Genomic DNA, 15,665 nt, shown 5'->3' on the forward strand with positions numbered 1-15,665 from the left:
TATAATACTCTGTTACCTACCTGGACTCAAAATATATTCCCATTCTTGAGATAATACTGCTCTGCTTCTGGAAAAAAGTTAAGGCGTTCCTTGTTTAAAATTGCTCTGTCCCTTGCTTTGTATCTCTTCCGCTCTGGCAGAGGCGACAGTGGCTAAATCAATCTCTCTCCTTAATCTCTTAAGGAAGAGCGATCTTGTGGATAAAGAATCGAACTGTAAGTCAGGAGATCTGATGTCTCATCTGGGGTCTGCCACTGACTTCCAGTGTGACCATAGGCAAGTCATTTAATCTCCCTGTATTTTGCCATTCCCATTTTACTGATGATGAATTGAGGTTGTTGAGGATTAATTTAAGGAATGCTTGTGAAGCTCTATGAGATCCTTGGATAGAAGATGCAATGGAAGGGAAAAGTATAATAATCCCTTGTCAGCACAGACTGGCATACAGGATTAATTCTGCCGTCTACACTAGCCTTATTTTGTTTTCCTTGTTTTCTCTGCTGCTGGGAGCAAGAGTAGACAGGTTTCTCACACTACCTTCAGTTTTACTATGGTGTTGTCTCACTCTGATCAGGGCAAGTCTAGACAACAGGGTAGCAAAAATGCTGGCAGTCACCGGCATCTTGTCTATGCTAAGGTGCTGAACCATAGTCAGCAACAGTGGGAAACCTTAGTGGGGAAGAAACCCAGAAGGCAGAATTGCCACTGCCTTGTACATATGCACTAACAAACTGTGTGGTGTTACTGTTTATAGACTCATATACTCTAGGACTGGAAGGGACCTCGAGAGGTCATTGAGTCCAGCCTCCTGCCTTCATGTCAGGACCAAATACTGTCTAGACCATCCCTGATAGACATTTATCTAGCCTACTCTTAAATATCTCCAGAGATGGAGATTCCACAGCCTCCCTAGGCAATTTATTCCAGCGTTTAACTACCCTGACAGTTAGGAACTTTTTCCTAATGTCCAACCTAAATCTCCCTTGCTGCAGTTTAAGCCCCTTGCTTCTTTTTCTATCATTAGAGGCTAAGGTGAACAAGTTTTCTCCCTCCTCCTGATGACACTCTTTTAGATACCTGAAAACTGCTATCATGTCCCCTCTGTCTTCTCTTTTCCAAACTAAATAAACCCAATTCTTTCAGCCTTCCTTCATAGGTCATGTTCTCTAGACCTTTAATCATTCTTGTTGCTCTTCTCTGGACCCTCTCCAATTTCTCCACATCTTTCTTGAAATGCAGTGCCCAGAACTGGACACAATACTCCAGTTGAGGCCTAACCAGCGCAGAGTAGAGCGGAAGAATGACTTCTCATGTCTTGTTTACAACACACCTATTAATGCATCCCAGAATCACTTTTGCTTTTTTTGCAACAGTATCACACTGTTGACTCATATTTAGCTTGTGGTCCATTATGACCCCAAGATCTCTTTCTGCCATACTCCTTCCTAGACAGTCTCTTCCCATTCTATATGTGTGAAACTGATTGTTCCTTCCTAAGTGGAACACTTTGCATTTGTCTTTATTGAACTTCATCCGGTTTACCTCAGACCATTTCTCCAATTTGTCCAGATCATTTTGAATTTTGACCCTGTCCTCCAAAGCAGTTGCAATCCCTCCCAGTTTGGTATCGTCCGCAAACTTAATAAGCGTACTTTCTATGCCAACATCTAAATCGTTGATGAAGATATTGAACAGAGCCGGTCCCAAAACAGACCCCTGTGGAACCCCACTTGTTATATCTTTCCAGCAGGATTGGGAGCCATTAATAACTACTCTCTGAGTACGGTTATCCAGCCAGTTATGCACCCACGTTATAGTAGCCCCATCTAAATTGTATTTGCCTAGTTTATCGATAAGGATATCATGCGAGACCGTATCAAATGCCTTACTAAAGTCTAGGTATACCACATCCACTGCTTCTCCCTTATCCACAAGACTTGTTATCCTATCAAAGAAAGCTATCAGATTGGTTTGACACGATTTGTTCTTTACAAATCCATGCTGGCTATTCCCTATCACTTTACCACCTTCCAAATGTTTGCAGATGATTTCTTTAATTACTTGCTCCATTATCTTCCCTGGCACAGAAGTTAAACTAATGGTCTGTAGTTTCCTGGGTTGTTTTTATTTCCCTTTTTATAGATGGGCACTATATTTGCACTTTTCCAGTCTTCTGGAATCTCTCCCATCTCCCATGACTTTCCAAAGATAATAGCTAGAGGCTCAGATACCTCCTCTATTAACTCCTTGAGTATTCTAGGACGCATTCCATCAGGCCCTGGTGACTTGCAGGCATCTAACTTTTCTAAGTGATTTTTAACTTGCTGTTGGGTTTTCCCCCTTGTGCTTTCACTTTCTCTTCTTTCTCTTCCTAGGCAAACAAGATGGGAATGGAGTAGAGGGCAAAGGAACTCCCAAGCTCAAAGTAAGACATCCCTAAAAATCAGACTCTGTGAGAAGACTGGCTACTAACCTTTTCAGCATTGGTAACTGCTTGGCACTCACTTGCAGAAGGCGCATCTCTGTTTGCACCCAGACTCAGAGCACCTCCAGTTTAGGAGAAAGCTGAAACTCCGTCCATCACGCTCAATGCTTGTTGAAGCTCTCCACCCCTGCCTTAAAATATCCCTTCCCCTCTTTTTTTTCCTCTCTTGTAGTCTGATCTCAAAACCAGTAGCCCTAAGCTTGGAATTCATATGTGTGTGCCTAAAACACTGGGAACATCTGGTTATTACCTTGATACATTCATTTATTTACTTTAAGGTGCTTTACAATGTTTTTTTCATTCTGCTGAGGACTGTTTATCCCTGTGCCTCTGTATAACTTGTTCTCTTTAGTCTGTCTGCCCATGGTGGTATTAAAATCCCTGTCTTGGCAGTGTTGCAGATGTAACTGTAAATGTCAGACGTGTGTTATTTTGTAGCTGTCAAGAACCATCTTCAGCACAGCTATGTGAGTTGAAGTGGACAAAACTAACTTGCAGTTTTTTTTTGTAGCTAAGATGGAAATGCAAGAAGGATGATGAAACAAAAGGGGGATACTCAAAAGAAGTTCTCCTGCAAATCCTGCAGAAGGTCCTGTTCTGAGATGCTCTTTCCTACCACTTGATATCCCCCAACCTTGATGCTGTAAGAAAGGGCGGAGAATTGTGGTGGAGCTACATATAAAGCAAAGTGGCTCTTATTCTTCATTGTATAGCTTTCTCACTCCCTCATGCCAATTTTAAAGGTGGCCATCATGGATTCATCAACCATGAACTGTCCCATTCCCTACAGTGACTCTTGTTGGAAGAAGAGTAGCTGTCAACTCTTCCCTCAGAACAGAAGCTCGTTTAATAACCCCTACAAAGATTAGGCAGGCTGTGTGCATTATTGTGGACTTTCCCCTTCACTTAAAGCGTTAAATACTAGCTGCTGTTGGGATGGTTTGCTGGACTAGATGGACCTCTGATCTGATTTATTATGGCATATATTTTCCCCTGAGTCTTCATGGGAGAGGCAGTTTTGTAAGTAGCTGTTAGTTCTCAGGCAGACAGTGTTCCTATAGTGACTCCTGCTGGGAGCAGTGACAGTAACTATTAGCTACTGCAGAGCTGACACTCCTATATCATTCCTTGGAGTGACTGTTGATGGGAGAGGAGCAGCCGTGATCTCATCCTGCCCCCTTTCCCCTCACAGCTAGAGCTCCTCCACCATTCTGTGCTGGCACTAGATCTGCAGTAGCTTTCTCCCATGGCCAACGTTTCCATGTTTCACTGGGATATATTTTGCTTCTTGTCTGGTTCTGTATTTGACGTGTCTCTTCTCATTGATTCTGACAGTATGGTGAAGTGCTGAACTTGGTGATCTCAAGTAAGAAGACTGGGAGTGCAGTTGTGGAATTTGCTACAGTTAAAGCTGCTGTAAGTTTAGCAGAAGACCTCAGGTTTACTTTGTTGGGAAGTCTGGAGGTGGACGAGGGAACATTGACTGATGTTGCGGAGGAAGACTGCAAGTGACTGATAATGAATGATACTGGCGATAGTGAGGATGGTGACACTTGTGTATTTACTTGTAATCAGGGCAATGAAGAGAAATGTAACCGGAGTCTGGTCTGTATGGGAACAGAATTCTAGGGCCAGATCCTCAGCTAGCGTAAATTGCTATAGCTCTGTTAACTTTAACTGAGCTCTGACACGTTAACACAAGTTGAGGATCTTGCTCCTACTCTTTTACTCCTTATACTGAACCAAGTTATTCATGCTCCTTATACCAAATGCACTGAGAGTGGTAAGGCCTTTCTTTGTTTGATACCAGTGTGGGCTTCATAAAACGGTATTCTTCACTTGCAGTGGCTGGAAGTGAAGCCTGAAGTTTTGTGCCCTGTTTGGCCTGGATTTTGGATTAAGAGTGGGAAATCTTACATGCCAGTTTAAAGAGTGAGCTGGGGGTGGTGGTGGGGTTTGAATGAAGATAATGATGGGAGAATGTTCTCATTGATAGGAGATGGCAGTGAAGAATGAAGTTGGTTTGATAAATAATCCTCTAAAGATTTCCTGGTTAGAAGGCCAGCCACAGAACAATCCCAGCATGAAGTTCCCTGATAGCACTAGCCAGCCTAGAGCTTCTCAGGTAAGGAGAACACAGGCCCTTGGTTATTAAAAATTACTTGCATAGCAATCCTAGCACACATGCTAAGATATGTTCCTTCCCAAGTGGGTTTACTGAGAGGCTCCTCGCTAGACGCCTGCCTTCCTGTTCAGCCTTTGATATTTTGCACTGATCAAGTGGCCTTTTCAGAAGCAGCTCTACCATCAGAAAAAGCAAAATGAGACACAGGCTACTTGGATCATTTAATACTCCTCTCAGTCTTTCTCCTTCAGCTGAGAAACAGAGAAATTCTCTGCTCAGCTCTAAGGCTCTGTAAACTCCTCCCATGGATTTATTCTAATTGATATTAATATACGTTTTCCCTGACGCTGGAGATCCTTTGGTGGATTGCTGGTTAAAGGGTGTGAACTGAAATTCCTTCAAAGCTCACTTAAGGGGAAGTTGGGTCAGTCGGGAAATGCTTGGTTTGTGTGCTGGCCAAACTATGAGCAGGAGCAGATGTATATTAAGTATGAGGAAGGGAAAGGAGAGCAGCACCTGTCTGATACAGGTAGACAGGGTTCAAAGTAGGGATGATGCCTTTCTCCACTACACCTTTGGAAGTAGTCTCTTCCCCCCTGACCCCCCATATTATTAATGCAAATCAGTTGCTTAGCAGGCGCATTGGAGAACTGTCACAATACAGCAAAATGTCTGGTATAAAATGAGAAGATCATCATTAAATCTTAGCTACATCCTGGTTAGTTCACCAAATAATTCCCCAGGCTTGTTGTCACTCTCTGATAGCAATATTCCAAACTTGATACAATAGGAAGACTTGACTCTGTCACCGATTTGCTGCGTGACCTCGATGAGTCGCTTAACCTCTCTGAGTTATATTTCTGCCTCTGAAAAATAGGGATTATATCTACCTCTGTGAAGCACTCTGAGATTTTAAGATGAACAGTGCTAGATGAGGGCGAAGTACTCTGCTCTTTCAATTCACAGCATAGTCCTTAAACTTCCCAGACCCACCTCCCCACTGAAAGGTCAAAGCCAAACCCTGAAGAGCAGTCATTGCCAAAAGAGTGATCCTGCCTCGCGCTCTGCATGTGCTCTCGATCTTGTTTTAGTGAGTGTTTAGAAACTAAGTGTTGTGCATATGGAATAGATGGATATTTTTAGCTGCTTCAAAGGCTGTTTGATGTTCCTACTTTTATTTTCCTGACTCTTTGCTCAGTGGCATGTTCCAAGAGGAATTACCTGGCCACCATCCCAGGTTTTAGGGCTGGGTGTTTCCATTCAGTGCACACACCTGAGAAGAGTGGCTCTCCAATCTGACTGCAGGCTCAAGTGGTTATGATTGCAAACCCTCTCACCCTGGAAGCAGCAGGGAGCAGAGCTAACTGGATCTACACGTGCAGTATAGAGCTGACTTGAGTTCCATAAACAGTGCAGAGTCTTTAGGGTGGTTGGGGGAATCCGAATCCGAATTCAGCCTAGTGAACTTCAGTTTCCCTTTTTAAGGGCAGAAGAGGAACCCATTCAGACCTAAAACCCTGTATTTTTTGCAAATGTGAAATAACATGAAATAAACAAACAACCCCCCCCCCCAATAAAATGAAAACCTTACCACGCAGCGGTGGCTCCTGTCCCACAGGGTCAGGCCCATCTCCCCACTCCAGGCATTGCAACATGGTGCTTGGAGTTGCACTGCTGCTCTGATTTGGCCCAGCCACCCCTCCATCATGATGGGGGTGGCCAGATCAAATATGAGTGAGTAGCATTGTGACCTGAGCCAAACCTGAGCAGCACTGCAATGCCATGCACCAGGTTGCAACACCCAGGACAGGGAGGTGGGCCCAGCCGCATGGGACAGGAACTGCTGCTGCATAGAATGCATAAGGTGGGTTATGCAACTCCCCCCATCCCTGGGGCATGACCCAACCTCCCCCCAGGTTATCTGATCACCTCAGGGCCTCTAGAGCCACCCCCTGGGGGCAGGACCTGACACCCTCACCCTTGGGCCTCCAAACCCACCCCCCCAGGGTCAGGACCCAACCTCTCCCCAGGGTCTCTCACCCCTGAGCCTCCAAAGCTGCTCCCCCAGGGATAGGACCCAATCACTCCCCGGGGTCTCTCATCCCTGGACCTCCAAAGCTGCCCCCCAGGGGTAGGAACCAATCTCTCCTTAGGGCCTCTGACTCCCTAGGGTAAGAACTGACCCACTCACCTCCAGGGCCTCCCACGACTCCATGAAATAAAATGAAATTGCCGCCAAATAAAGCAAAACGATAAAAAAAAACTAAAAAACATTTTCCTGGGCTCTGTTCATACCTAAGGGGTCACTAATGCAGTTGGAACTTGGTGATGGATTTGTGCAGTTTGCGTGTGAGTGCTCTAGCTTGTGTCTAGGTTTGTCTTGGCTCATTTCCATGGTAAAAGATTGTTAGCTTCTGCCTGCTGTGAGTCATTAGTGTGGCTGAGCAGACAGGGAGGGCAGGCCAAAGCAGTCAATGGTATTTCTGCTGGACGGTGGTGGGAGAGTCATTGCTATTGAACAGAGGCCCTCTGATCTGGTGGGGCTGCCAGTCACCTGTTAGAATGGTGAGGATTTATGACCTACAACTGAAAGGAAGATCATCAGCTGGAAAGTTACACTTTTGCCTGACAGTAGTAATTACCACTGCTGTTACAAGTAACATCTACCATTCCTATGATAGTAACCTCCCAATCCTCCTGTTCCCCAGGCTCAGAACTGTGGGGTCCTCTTTTATTCTTATCTTCCCTTCTCTCCTCTTACCCAGGATTTCCCCAAATCCTGCTGCTACTTTCCATACATGTCCAAAATTTATCCCTACTGCCAAAATATGAATCCTTGCTCTCATAAGTTCTTGTCTTGGCTGCATTCCTCTGTGCCATCAACTCTTCTCTCCAGTCCGTCCAAAATGAACTGCTAAGAGACTTTGCCTTTCCACTATTCTGACTACCTCTGCCTCATGCGTTAGTATCCTCTCTGGCTTCCCTTCTATATTAAGTTCAAGGTTCTTACTTTTAAGCTATCCTTCAGCTCAGCTCTCATCCCATCATTTTGGTCTGCACTCATTTCTCTTCTGCTCCCTTTGGATACCTCATGCTTTTTTTCATGCCATCCCACTGTCACGGAGTTCCCGGGTGATGCTCTGGAACTGCCCCCCACCAAGCCAGTCAGGACTTTGGGGAGCCTCCTCTCCCTTGGAGCAGACTGTCTCCAGGGCAAGGAGTTCACACGGCTTCACCTCCTGGGTCTCTCCTTGGAGCATTCAGCATCCTCTGCCCCTCCGTGCGCTTCCCACAGCAAGTCCACCCATGCGGGGTCCTGGGGAAGCCAGAGGGTCCCGCACCCCCACTTCGCAATCAGACGTAACTCTCAGCCAGCCAGTAAAACAGAGGTTTATTAGATGACAGGAACACAGTCTAAAACAGAGCTTGTAGGTACAGCGAACGGGATCCCTCGGCTGGGTCCATTCTAGGAGGGCAGTGAGCCAGACCCCCACGTCTGCACTTCATTCCTTGTCCCCAGCTAGCTCCAGACTGAAAACCCCCTCCAGCCCCTTCTCCTCTGCTCAGTTCCTTTCCTGGGCCAGGAGGTCACCTGACCTCTTTGTCTCCAACACCTTCAGCTGGCACCTTTGCAGAGGAGGGGCCCAGGCCATCACTTGCTAGGAGACAGATTGTCAGGCATTTATGTACACTGGTCCTTTTGCTCTGCAGCAACCATACATCCTTACCCCATCACCTAAATACTTAAGAACTGCATAGGAGACACTGAGGCACCAACACAGTATTCAGAGAAAACATTAAGAACATTCCCAGTTCGTCACACCCACATACCTAGATTAGCCTCCTACTTCATGTAAATTGAGCTCCCTCCCTGCTCTACTTCTGGAAATTGCTATAGAGCCACAATGTTCTGACTACAGTGCACTAACTATTGTACCTGCTTTTTTTTCTGTAGACTATAACTAGAGCCCTACCAAATTCACAGTCCATTTTGGTCAATTTCACAGTCAGGCTTTTTAAAAATCGTAAATTTCATTATTTCATCTATTTAAATCTGAAATTTCATGGTGGTGTAAATGTTGGGGTCCTGACCCAAAAAGGAGTTGTGGAGGGGTCACAAGGGTTACTGTGGGGGGGATAGGGGTTGCGGTACTGGTACGCTTACTTCTGCACTGCTGCTGGCAGCAGCGCTGCCTTCAGAGCTGGGCAGTTGGAGAATGGTGCTGCTGGCTGGGAGCCCAGCTCTGAAGGCAGAGCCAACACCAGCGCAGAGTAAGGATGGCATGGTATGGTGTTGCCACCCTTACTTCTGCGCTGCTGCCTGCAGAACTGTGCCCTCAGTCAGAAGCCACCACTCTCCAGCTGCTCGGCTCTGAAGGCAGCAGTACAGAAGTAAGGATGGCATGGTATGGTATTGTCACCCTTACTTCTGTGCTGTTGCTGGCAGGGCGCTGCCTTCAGAGCTGGGTGCCTGGCAAACAGCTGCCACTCTCTGGCCACCCAGCTCTGAAAGCGGCACAGAAGTAAGGGTGGCAATACCACAACCCCCCTAAAATAACCTTGTGACCCCCCCCACACACACACACCCCTCCCTTTTGGGTCAGGACCCACAATTTGAGAAACACTGGTCTCACCCATGAAATCTGTATAGTATAGGGTGGATGCACACAAAGACCAAATTTCATGGGGGCGACTAGGTTTCATGGTCCGTGACGTGTTTTTCATGGCTGTGAATTTCGTAGGGCCCTAAATATAGCCTCCTAGGGGTAGCGAGCTTTTTGTCTGACATGCTGCAGCTGTTGTACAGTGTTGAGTACACCAGCACCATGCAAATTATTCACAACACTCTGTTACCGGTACTAGTACGGTCTTCTCTGGGAGCTTCTTACCAGCACTGCCCCTTTAGTATTAGCCAGGGATCCAGCAATGTTGTCCTACAGTTGCTGAAAGCAGCTTTCTCTCTGGCACTGTCCTGGGCATTTTCTAAGCTACTTTAAGATTGCAGTAAGACTTAATATTGCTTTCTTGGTCTAATGTGAAGCTAGTGGGATAGCAGCCATCTGCACCTTCTTAGACATGGTTCACCCAAATGCTAAACGCACCAGATGCCTCTATTCAGCAACCCCTAGAGAAAAAGACACGATTTTCTAACCCAGCACTAGTAATTGCTAAGAATTGTTGCCACAGTACTAGTGCAGAATCACTTTAGTAAAGCCAGGGACTGACCCCAAGTGTTCTTAGCCTTGACATTAGTGGTGGTAGTGCCTGGTGTCTTAGATGATCAGCATCTGCTTGTGGAAGCATGTCCCAGTGACTGCAGTTCTAGCCTTTCCCACTAGGAGCAGCAGAAGGGATTGGAGCCAAGCAGTAACCTCACTGCCCTCAACACCCTTGTCGTAAAAAGATGAGGGACCAAGAAGGACAGGACCCCAGTGAATATTTACCTTACAGATCAAGGGAGCTGTGATCTTGGCATCTTTATTGTTGTGGCTTGATAAAAGTGAAATGAGGCAAGGACAGTCTTGTAATGACAGATACATTTATTCTCACCTATATTTATTTACAGCAGATTATTCAGAGCATGCTCTAAGAAGCAATATCTACAGAAACTGTTCCACTTGCTAATAGGCTGGAGAATTCGCTGTTGCTATATTGTGAGCCTTTTCGGACGCTTACCTTTTTCCAATTAGAGGGTAGATGGGAATGCCCATCTAACAGAGTTGGGGGAAAGAAACCCACTGGAAAAGGAACATCCTGAATCATCATCATCCATTGTCTCTGCTCCACTTGGCTTGGAAATATTGGAGCTGCCATCTCATCCAAACTGTCCAGTTACCCAGGAATCCTGTTTTTGTGCCCTCCTTTTTCCCCATGCCTTTTATAGTCACAGCGGTGTTCCAAAAATAACAGGTCTCTGTTACTAAACGTGGCCTTTTTTTCATCAGGATGAGGTACAGTGTCAGCAGTAGAGAGGAATTCCTCGTCCAGTGTAGAGAATGGAAATGCATCAGACTAGATTCCAGCATGTCGCTCTCACATAGTGGTGTACTGACAGCTCAATAGGAAGGGAGCCTGGACAAGAACAGCTTATGGTGGGCAAGACCGGACAATGAGACAGGCAGTCCAGGGTAGGGACACTCCAGTGTTTCCTCTTCTCCTGTGAGGGCTAAGGAAACTACTAATGCTGATAATTAACTCAATAACTTAAATGATAAACATTTTCAAGCTGCGTAATCTCTTGGATTCTGTTTCCTGAGAGTCTGCAGAACATCCTCAAGGAGTGATAGCCCCAAGTCCACTTTGAAGGAAAGGAAGAGATCAGAGCCTGTTTCAGAGGTCCCACAGTCTGTAGCCTGGACTGTGTAGGAGTTAGTCCCGTGTGTTTGCGTCGCCTTATGGTACTGAGGGGAGACACTGGAAAAGGAGATGGCTGTCGAGTGAGACTCCGTGTGGTCAATTATGTTGGGGCAGCTGGAACTGTCCAGATACAGCCGGGGTGGCTTAGGAGGTGCCTGTGCCTGAGCTAGATTTTGCTCACTCTTACATAACAGGTACTCTGATTTATCCTTCAGGTCTCTTAGTGGTTCCCTCTTGTACTGTTCATTGTTCTCAAGTGTCTGGCTGTTCTGATTCAAAATAATGACTTGATTACCCAGCTTTTTATGCCTCCTGAACGAAAGACGCTTGAAGAACGTTGTGGATTTAATGGATCCTCTCCGCCAAGTATCCATGCTAGGCAGCAAAAGGAGGGGAGTTGTTCACTGCACTGTGTAGGAGGCCACTGGACCCAGTCTCGAGTTCAACAAAGAGCCACAGCTCCTGTAAGGGAGAAAACAGGCTGGTATCATAGGAAGTGCAAACTCATTCCTATTACCTCCCTGAGTTCATGGAGCTACTAGATCTTTTGCCCATTTTGTACAGGAGGGAATCTCCCTCTTCAGTATAGAAAGGGTTGAGGTATGTGCCTGCTTATGCTGCAGAAAGGAACTGGTGAACAGCAGCAATGGCATGTAGACACAATGAGAACAGATTAATCCAGCATCTAGAACAGAAGATCATGTCGGTACCATGGTAACCAGGCACCTTCATGGTGAAGGGCACAGCACAAAAGCCTCACTGAGTAGGTAGAAGGGGAGCCATTATCTCTGTCAGACTGAGGCACACAAAAGAAATACAGTCCTAGAGGAATTTTAAATGAGGCAAGTAGTAGAGACTGCATAGGAAATGAGCAAACATTAGGAAAATTGATTTTAGAATAAAGACTTACTCTGTGGTGGAGCAGCAGCTCAGTTCTGCAGGCAGAGGGGAGACAGCAGAATTCAGTAATGAGAACCACGACCACCACCGTAGACAATGTACTTGTGTGTCGCAATCAGCAGCTCAAGGCAAAATTCTGCTGGTTTGGAAGCAGCTGGTAAATCCTACAGTGCCTCGTTCTCTTCTGCTCTCTTCCACCTCTCGTCATCTGTCTCTTGTCACTGCTTCCCAGGCTCTGATTCCTTGTGCGTATGTGTTTGTTTTGCCAAGCCCTTGCTGAGTCAGCCACGTCAGAAACTGGGTTTTGCACTATTGGTAATTGCCAAGATTTCAGGAAGTAGGTATGTGGAGAGTAGAGAAGCATCAGCCCACGCTCTGCCTGAGGAGAAGGCAAGATTCCTGAGGGGCACTTAAACTGATTTCAGGAGATTCATCAATATGACCTCTTGTTTTGTGACACAGCTTGGGAAAACTTGGATTCTCCCTGGAGAGCTCTAACTACAGTGATTTCTGACTGGCTCACTGTATTTGGTGAGATCCACAGATGGAAGGAGGGGGCGGTTCTTTTCTCCTTTAGATTTTAAAGCTTGAAGTGTCAGGGGGTGATGCATACATTCTGCTGGTGGTGACTCACGTGCAGGAGCCTCATGCTGGCTAATTAAACAACCCAGGCAGATGGCAGTGGGAATCTGTTCGTTGGGTAGGAGCTCCAGATTAGCAATGAAGGGACCTAGTTCATCTGTTGAAGACTGAGATTTGCTTTGGCACAAGTGCTGACTTTCTCTGATATTACCTGTATCCATGCTCGTGTCTCATGGTATCAAAAGCTTGTTAATATAGATGCTAAAATATCAGTTGTAGCATAAGATTCTTCCATCTTTCCACTTTGAGAGTTCAGTTAATCATGTGCTTCTGTATCCCTCTCAGATCTATTTCAGCTCTGCACTAGCGGAAGCTCTTTCCTGGGGTGTGATGGAGAATTCATGCCTGCCCCATTTTCCTGCAAGAGCCCCCTTTTGTTCTAAGAGATGGCTTTTCTTGCTCTTTCATATTCACAGAATTCTGTTTCAATCAGCATGGAACATGACTATTTCCCAGAAATATGGAACACTTCTATTGATTCTCAGCATTATTTTGTTAAGGTGGCTTTTTTTACCTGTAGGTGTCAAGAGAACAAGACTAAAAGTATTGCTATACCTTGGGGAAATCTTGACGTTATGGGACCATGTACTATAACTGCCACTTTTCAAATACCATTGCCACAAAAAGCAGCTGGGCTCTGTTTTCTGCGACTTGCCTCATTGGCAAGGCAGCGTAGCTACATTGGCTCCTCGGTGCTACCACTAATTTGTATTGCCATAGTGCCTACGAGCTGACCATGTTGTGCTAGGGTACTGCACAAATACAGAACAGAAAGAGTCCCTGCCACAGAGAGCTTACAATCCAAGTATAAGACAAGAGACAACAGGTGGATACAGACAGACAGTACAAGGAAACAATGAGACAATATGGGTCAGCATGGAAAGCAGCGGTCTCAGTATGACCTAACCATTGATTTAGTCAGTAAAGCAAATGATTCTCAAATAGGTGGGAGCAGATCTGAGGCCTGGTCTACACTACAACTTTATGTCAAATTTAACAGCATTACCTCGATTTAAGCCTGGATCTGTCCACACGACAAAGTCCTTTTTTCCGACTTAAAGGGCTCTTTAAATCTATTTCTTTACTCCACCTCCGACGAGGGGATTAGTGCTGAAATCGGCCTTGCCGGGTCGAATTTGGGATAGCGTGGACACAATTCGATGGTGTTGGCCTCCAGGAGCTATCTCAGAGTGCTCCATTGTGACTGCTCTGGACAGCTCTCTCAACTCAGATACACTGGCCAGGTAGACAGGAAAAGGCCTGTGAACTTTTGAATTTCATTTCCTGTTTGGCCAGCGTGTATGCAGAGCTCATCAGCATGATGTGCACATTGCCTGGTCCGTACTTTGTGAGAAGTCTATGACCATGTCTCTCTTGTCACCGCGCTGCCGTCGCCTCCTCGCCTGGTTTTGCGTGAAACAATTGTCTGCCGTTGCTCTGATGGAGGGAGGGGCGACTGACAACATGGCTTACAGGGAATTAAAATCAACAAAAGGGGTGGCTTTGCATCAAGGAGAAACACAATCTGTCACACAGAATGGCTCCCTCAAGGATTGAACTCAAAACCCTGGGTTTAGCAGGCCGTTGATTTCACAGAACAAATTGGGTCAATTTCTTGTTTTGATCCATCTATCTTTTACATCTTAGGCTGGCAGCAGACGGTGCAGTACGACTGGAAGCCATCATCATCCCCTGGGTGCTCGGCAGAAGACGGTGCAGTATGACTGCTAGCCATCGTCATCTCCTGGGTGCTCAGCAGAAGATGGGAATGACCTGGCTGAGTCACTCCCATGTCTGCCTAGGCGCCCCGACCGATCTCACCGAGGTCGGCTAAAAGAGCACCCAGGAATACGATGACAATGGCAACCAATTGTAATGCACGTCTGCTGCCAAAAGGCAATGAGCTGCTGCTGTGTAGCAATGCAGTCCCACATCTGCCAGCACCCAGGAGACGTATGGTGATGGTGAGCTGAGCAGGCTCCATGTTTGCTGTGGTATGGTGTCTGCTCAGGTAACCCAGGAAAAGAGGCGCGAAACGATTGTGTGCGGTTGCTTTCACGCAGGGAGGGAGGGAGACGGGGGCCTGATGACATGTACCCAGAACCACCTGTGACACTGTTTTTGCCCCATCAGGCATTGGGATCTCAATCCAGAATCCCAATGGGCAGTGGAGACTGCAGGAACTGTGGGATAGCTACTCACAGCTACCCACAGTGCAATGCTCTGGAAGTTGACACTAGCCTCGGTACTGTGGACGCAGTCCAACGACTTAATGCACTTAGAGCATTTTATGTGGAGACACACACAATCGACTGTATAAAAACGATTTCTAAAAAAACCCACTTCTATAAATTCGACCTAATTTTGTAGTGTAGACATACCCTGAGTCAGAAGATGCTATTTTTATACAATCACTTGAGTACACTTTAGAGAGGTTTAATTTTACAGCAAGTGTGGTTTTGTATCTGACAATATATATATTTGACTGTTTACTGTTGTAGTGTTTTAATTACACAGCACAACTCATATCTGATATAACAGTACTGAGTGACAGGTTTCAGAGTAGCAGCCATGTTAGTCTGTATCCGCAAAAAGAACAGGAGTACTTTTGGCACCTTAGAGATTAACAAATTTATTTGAGCATAAGCTTTTGTGGGCTATAGCCCACTTCATTGGATGCATAGACTGGAACATACAGCAAGAAGATATTTATACATACAGAGAAATGAAAAGGTGGAAGTAGCCATACGAACTGTAAAAGGCCAATCAATTGAGATGAGCGATCAGCCGTGTTAATCTGAGTTTATTGCTTATGTAGTTTGCGTATATTGTTGTGCTATTTGAAACATCAGTAGTTTTTTATTCTTGAGGGAAGGCTGTTTTAGAAAGAAAGCAAGGGAGAGTCATCTTTAGTTATTGCAGATCACTCTTGTGATGTTGATTTGAGAAGGAACATTAAATGAACTTTAATGGTAAAAACTTGAATGAAGAACAGAAAACAACAAATACCAGAAAACCAGTAACTTAGATCAGTTATTGCTGAATTATTTTTCTCTAGCCTCATTAAAACTCTGGAGATTCTAGAACTGAACACTCAGAAAAACTTTTATTTGATTATTTTGTTCATTTGACAATACGTTGTGGACGGTCATTTTC

The 15,665-nt window shown here is 45.6% G+C and overlaps 2 protein-coding genes across 2 annotated transcripts in view; one reads left to right on the forward strand and one right to left on the reverse strand.

Annotated features, from left to right (window-relative positions):
* DNAJC17 (DnaJ heat shock protein family (Hsp40) member C17) overlaps nucleotides 1-15,665 on the forward strand; it is a 34,237-nt gene that overhangs the window by 17,676 nt on the left and 896 nt on the right. The window contains exons 7-10 of the mRNA XM_050954869.1: nucleotides 2,376-2,425; nucleotides 2,997-3,074; nucleotides 3,821-3,901; nucleotides 4,482-4,610. Of these exons, the coding sequence (XP_050810826.1) occupies nucleotides 2,376-2,425; nucleotides 2,997-3,074; nucleotides 3,821-3,901; nucleotides 4,482-4,610 (338 nt within the window). The remainder of the gene's footprint in view (nucleotides 1-2,375; nucleotides 2,426-2,996; nucleotides 3,075-3,820; nucleotides 3,902-4,481; nucleotides 4,611-15,665) is intronic.
* C5H15orf62 (chromosome 5 C15orf62 homolog) lies at nucleotides 9,908-15,626 on the reverse strand. Its single transcript, XM_050954907.1, has 2 exons — nucleotides 11,878-15,626; nucleotides 9,908-11,429 (listed from the first exon to the last, which is right to left on the reverse strand). Exon 2 carries the CDS (start codon nucleotides 11,339-11,341, stop codon nucleotides 10,832-10,834), a length of 510 nt encoding a protein of 169 aa, XP_050810864.1. The 5' UTR covers nucleotides 11,342-11,429; nucleotides 11,878-15,626; the 3' UTR covers nucleotides 9,908-10,831.

Source organism: Gopherus flavomarginatus, chromosome 5 (assembly GCF_025201925.1).
Source record: "Gopherus flavomarginatus isolate rGopFla2 chromosome 5, rGopFla2.mat.asm, whole genome shotgun sequence".
NCBI lineage: Eukaryota > Metazoa > Chordata > Testudines > Testudinidae > Gopherus > Gopherus flavomarginatus.

Excerpts from the sequence above, each read along its gene's own strand:
- C5H15orf62 (XM_050954907.1), bottom strand. The coding sequence starts at position 11,341 with ATGGATACTTGGCGGAGAGGATCCATTAAATCCACAACGTTCTTCAAG.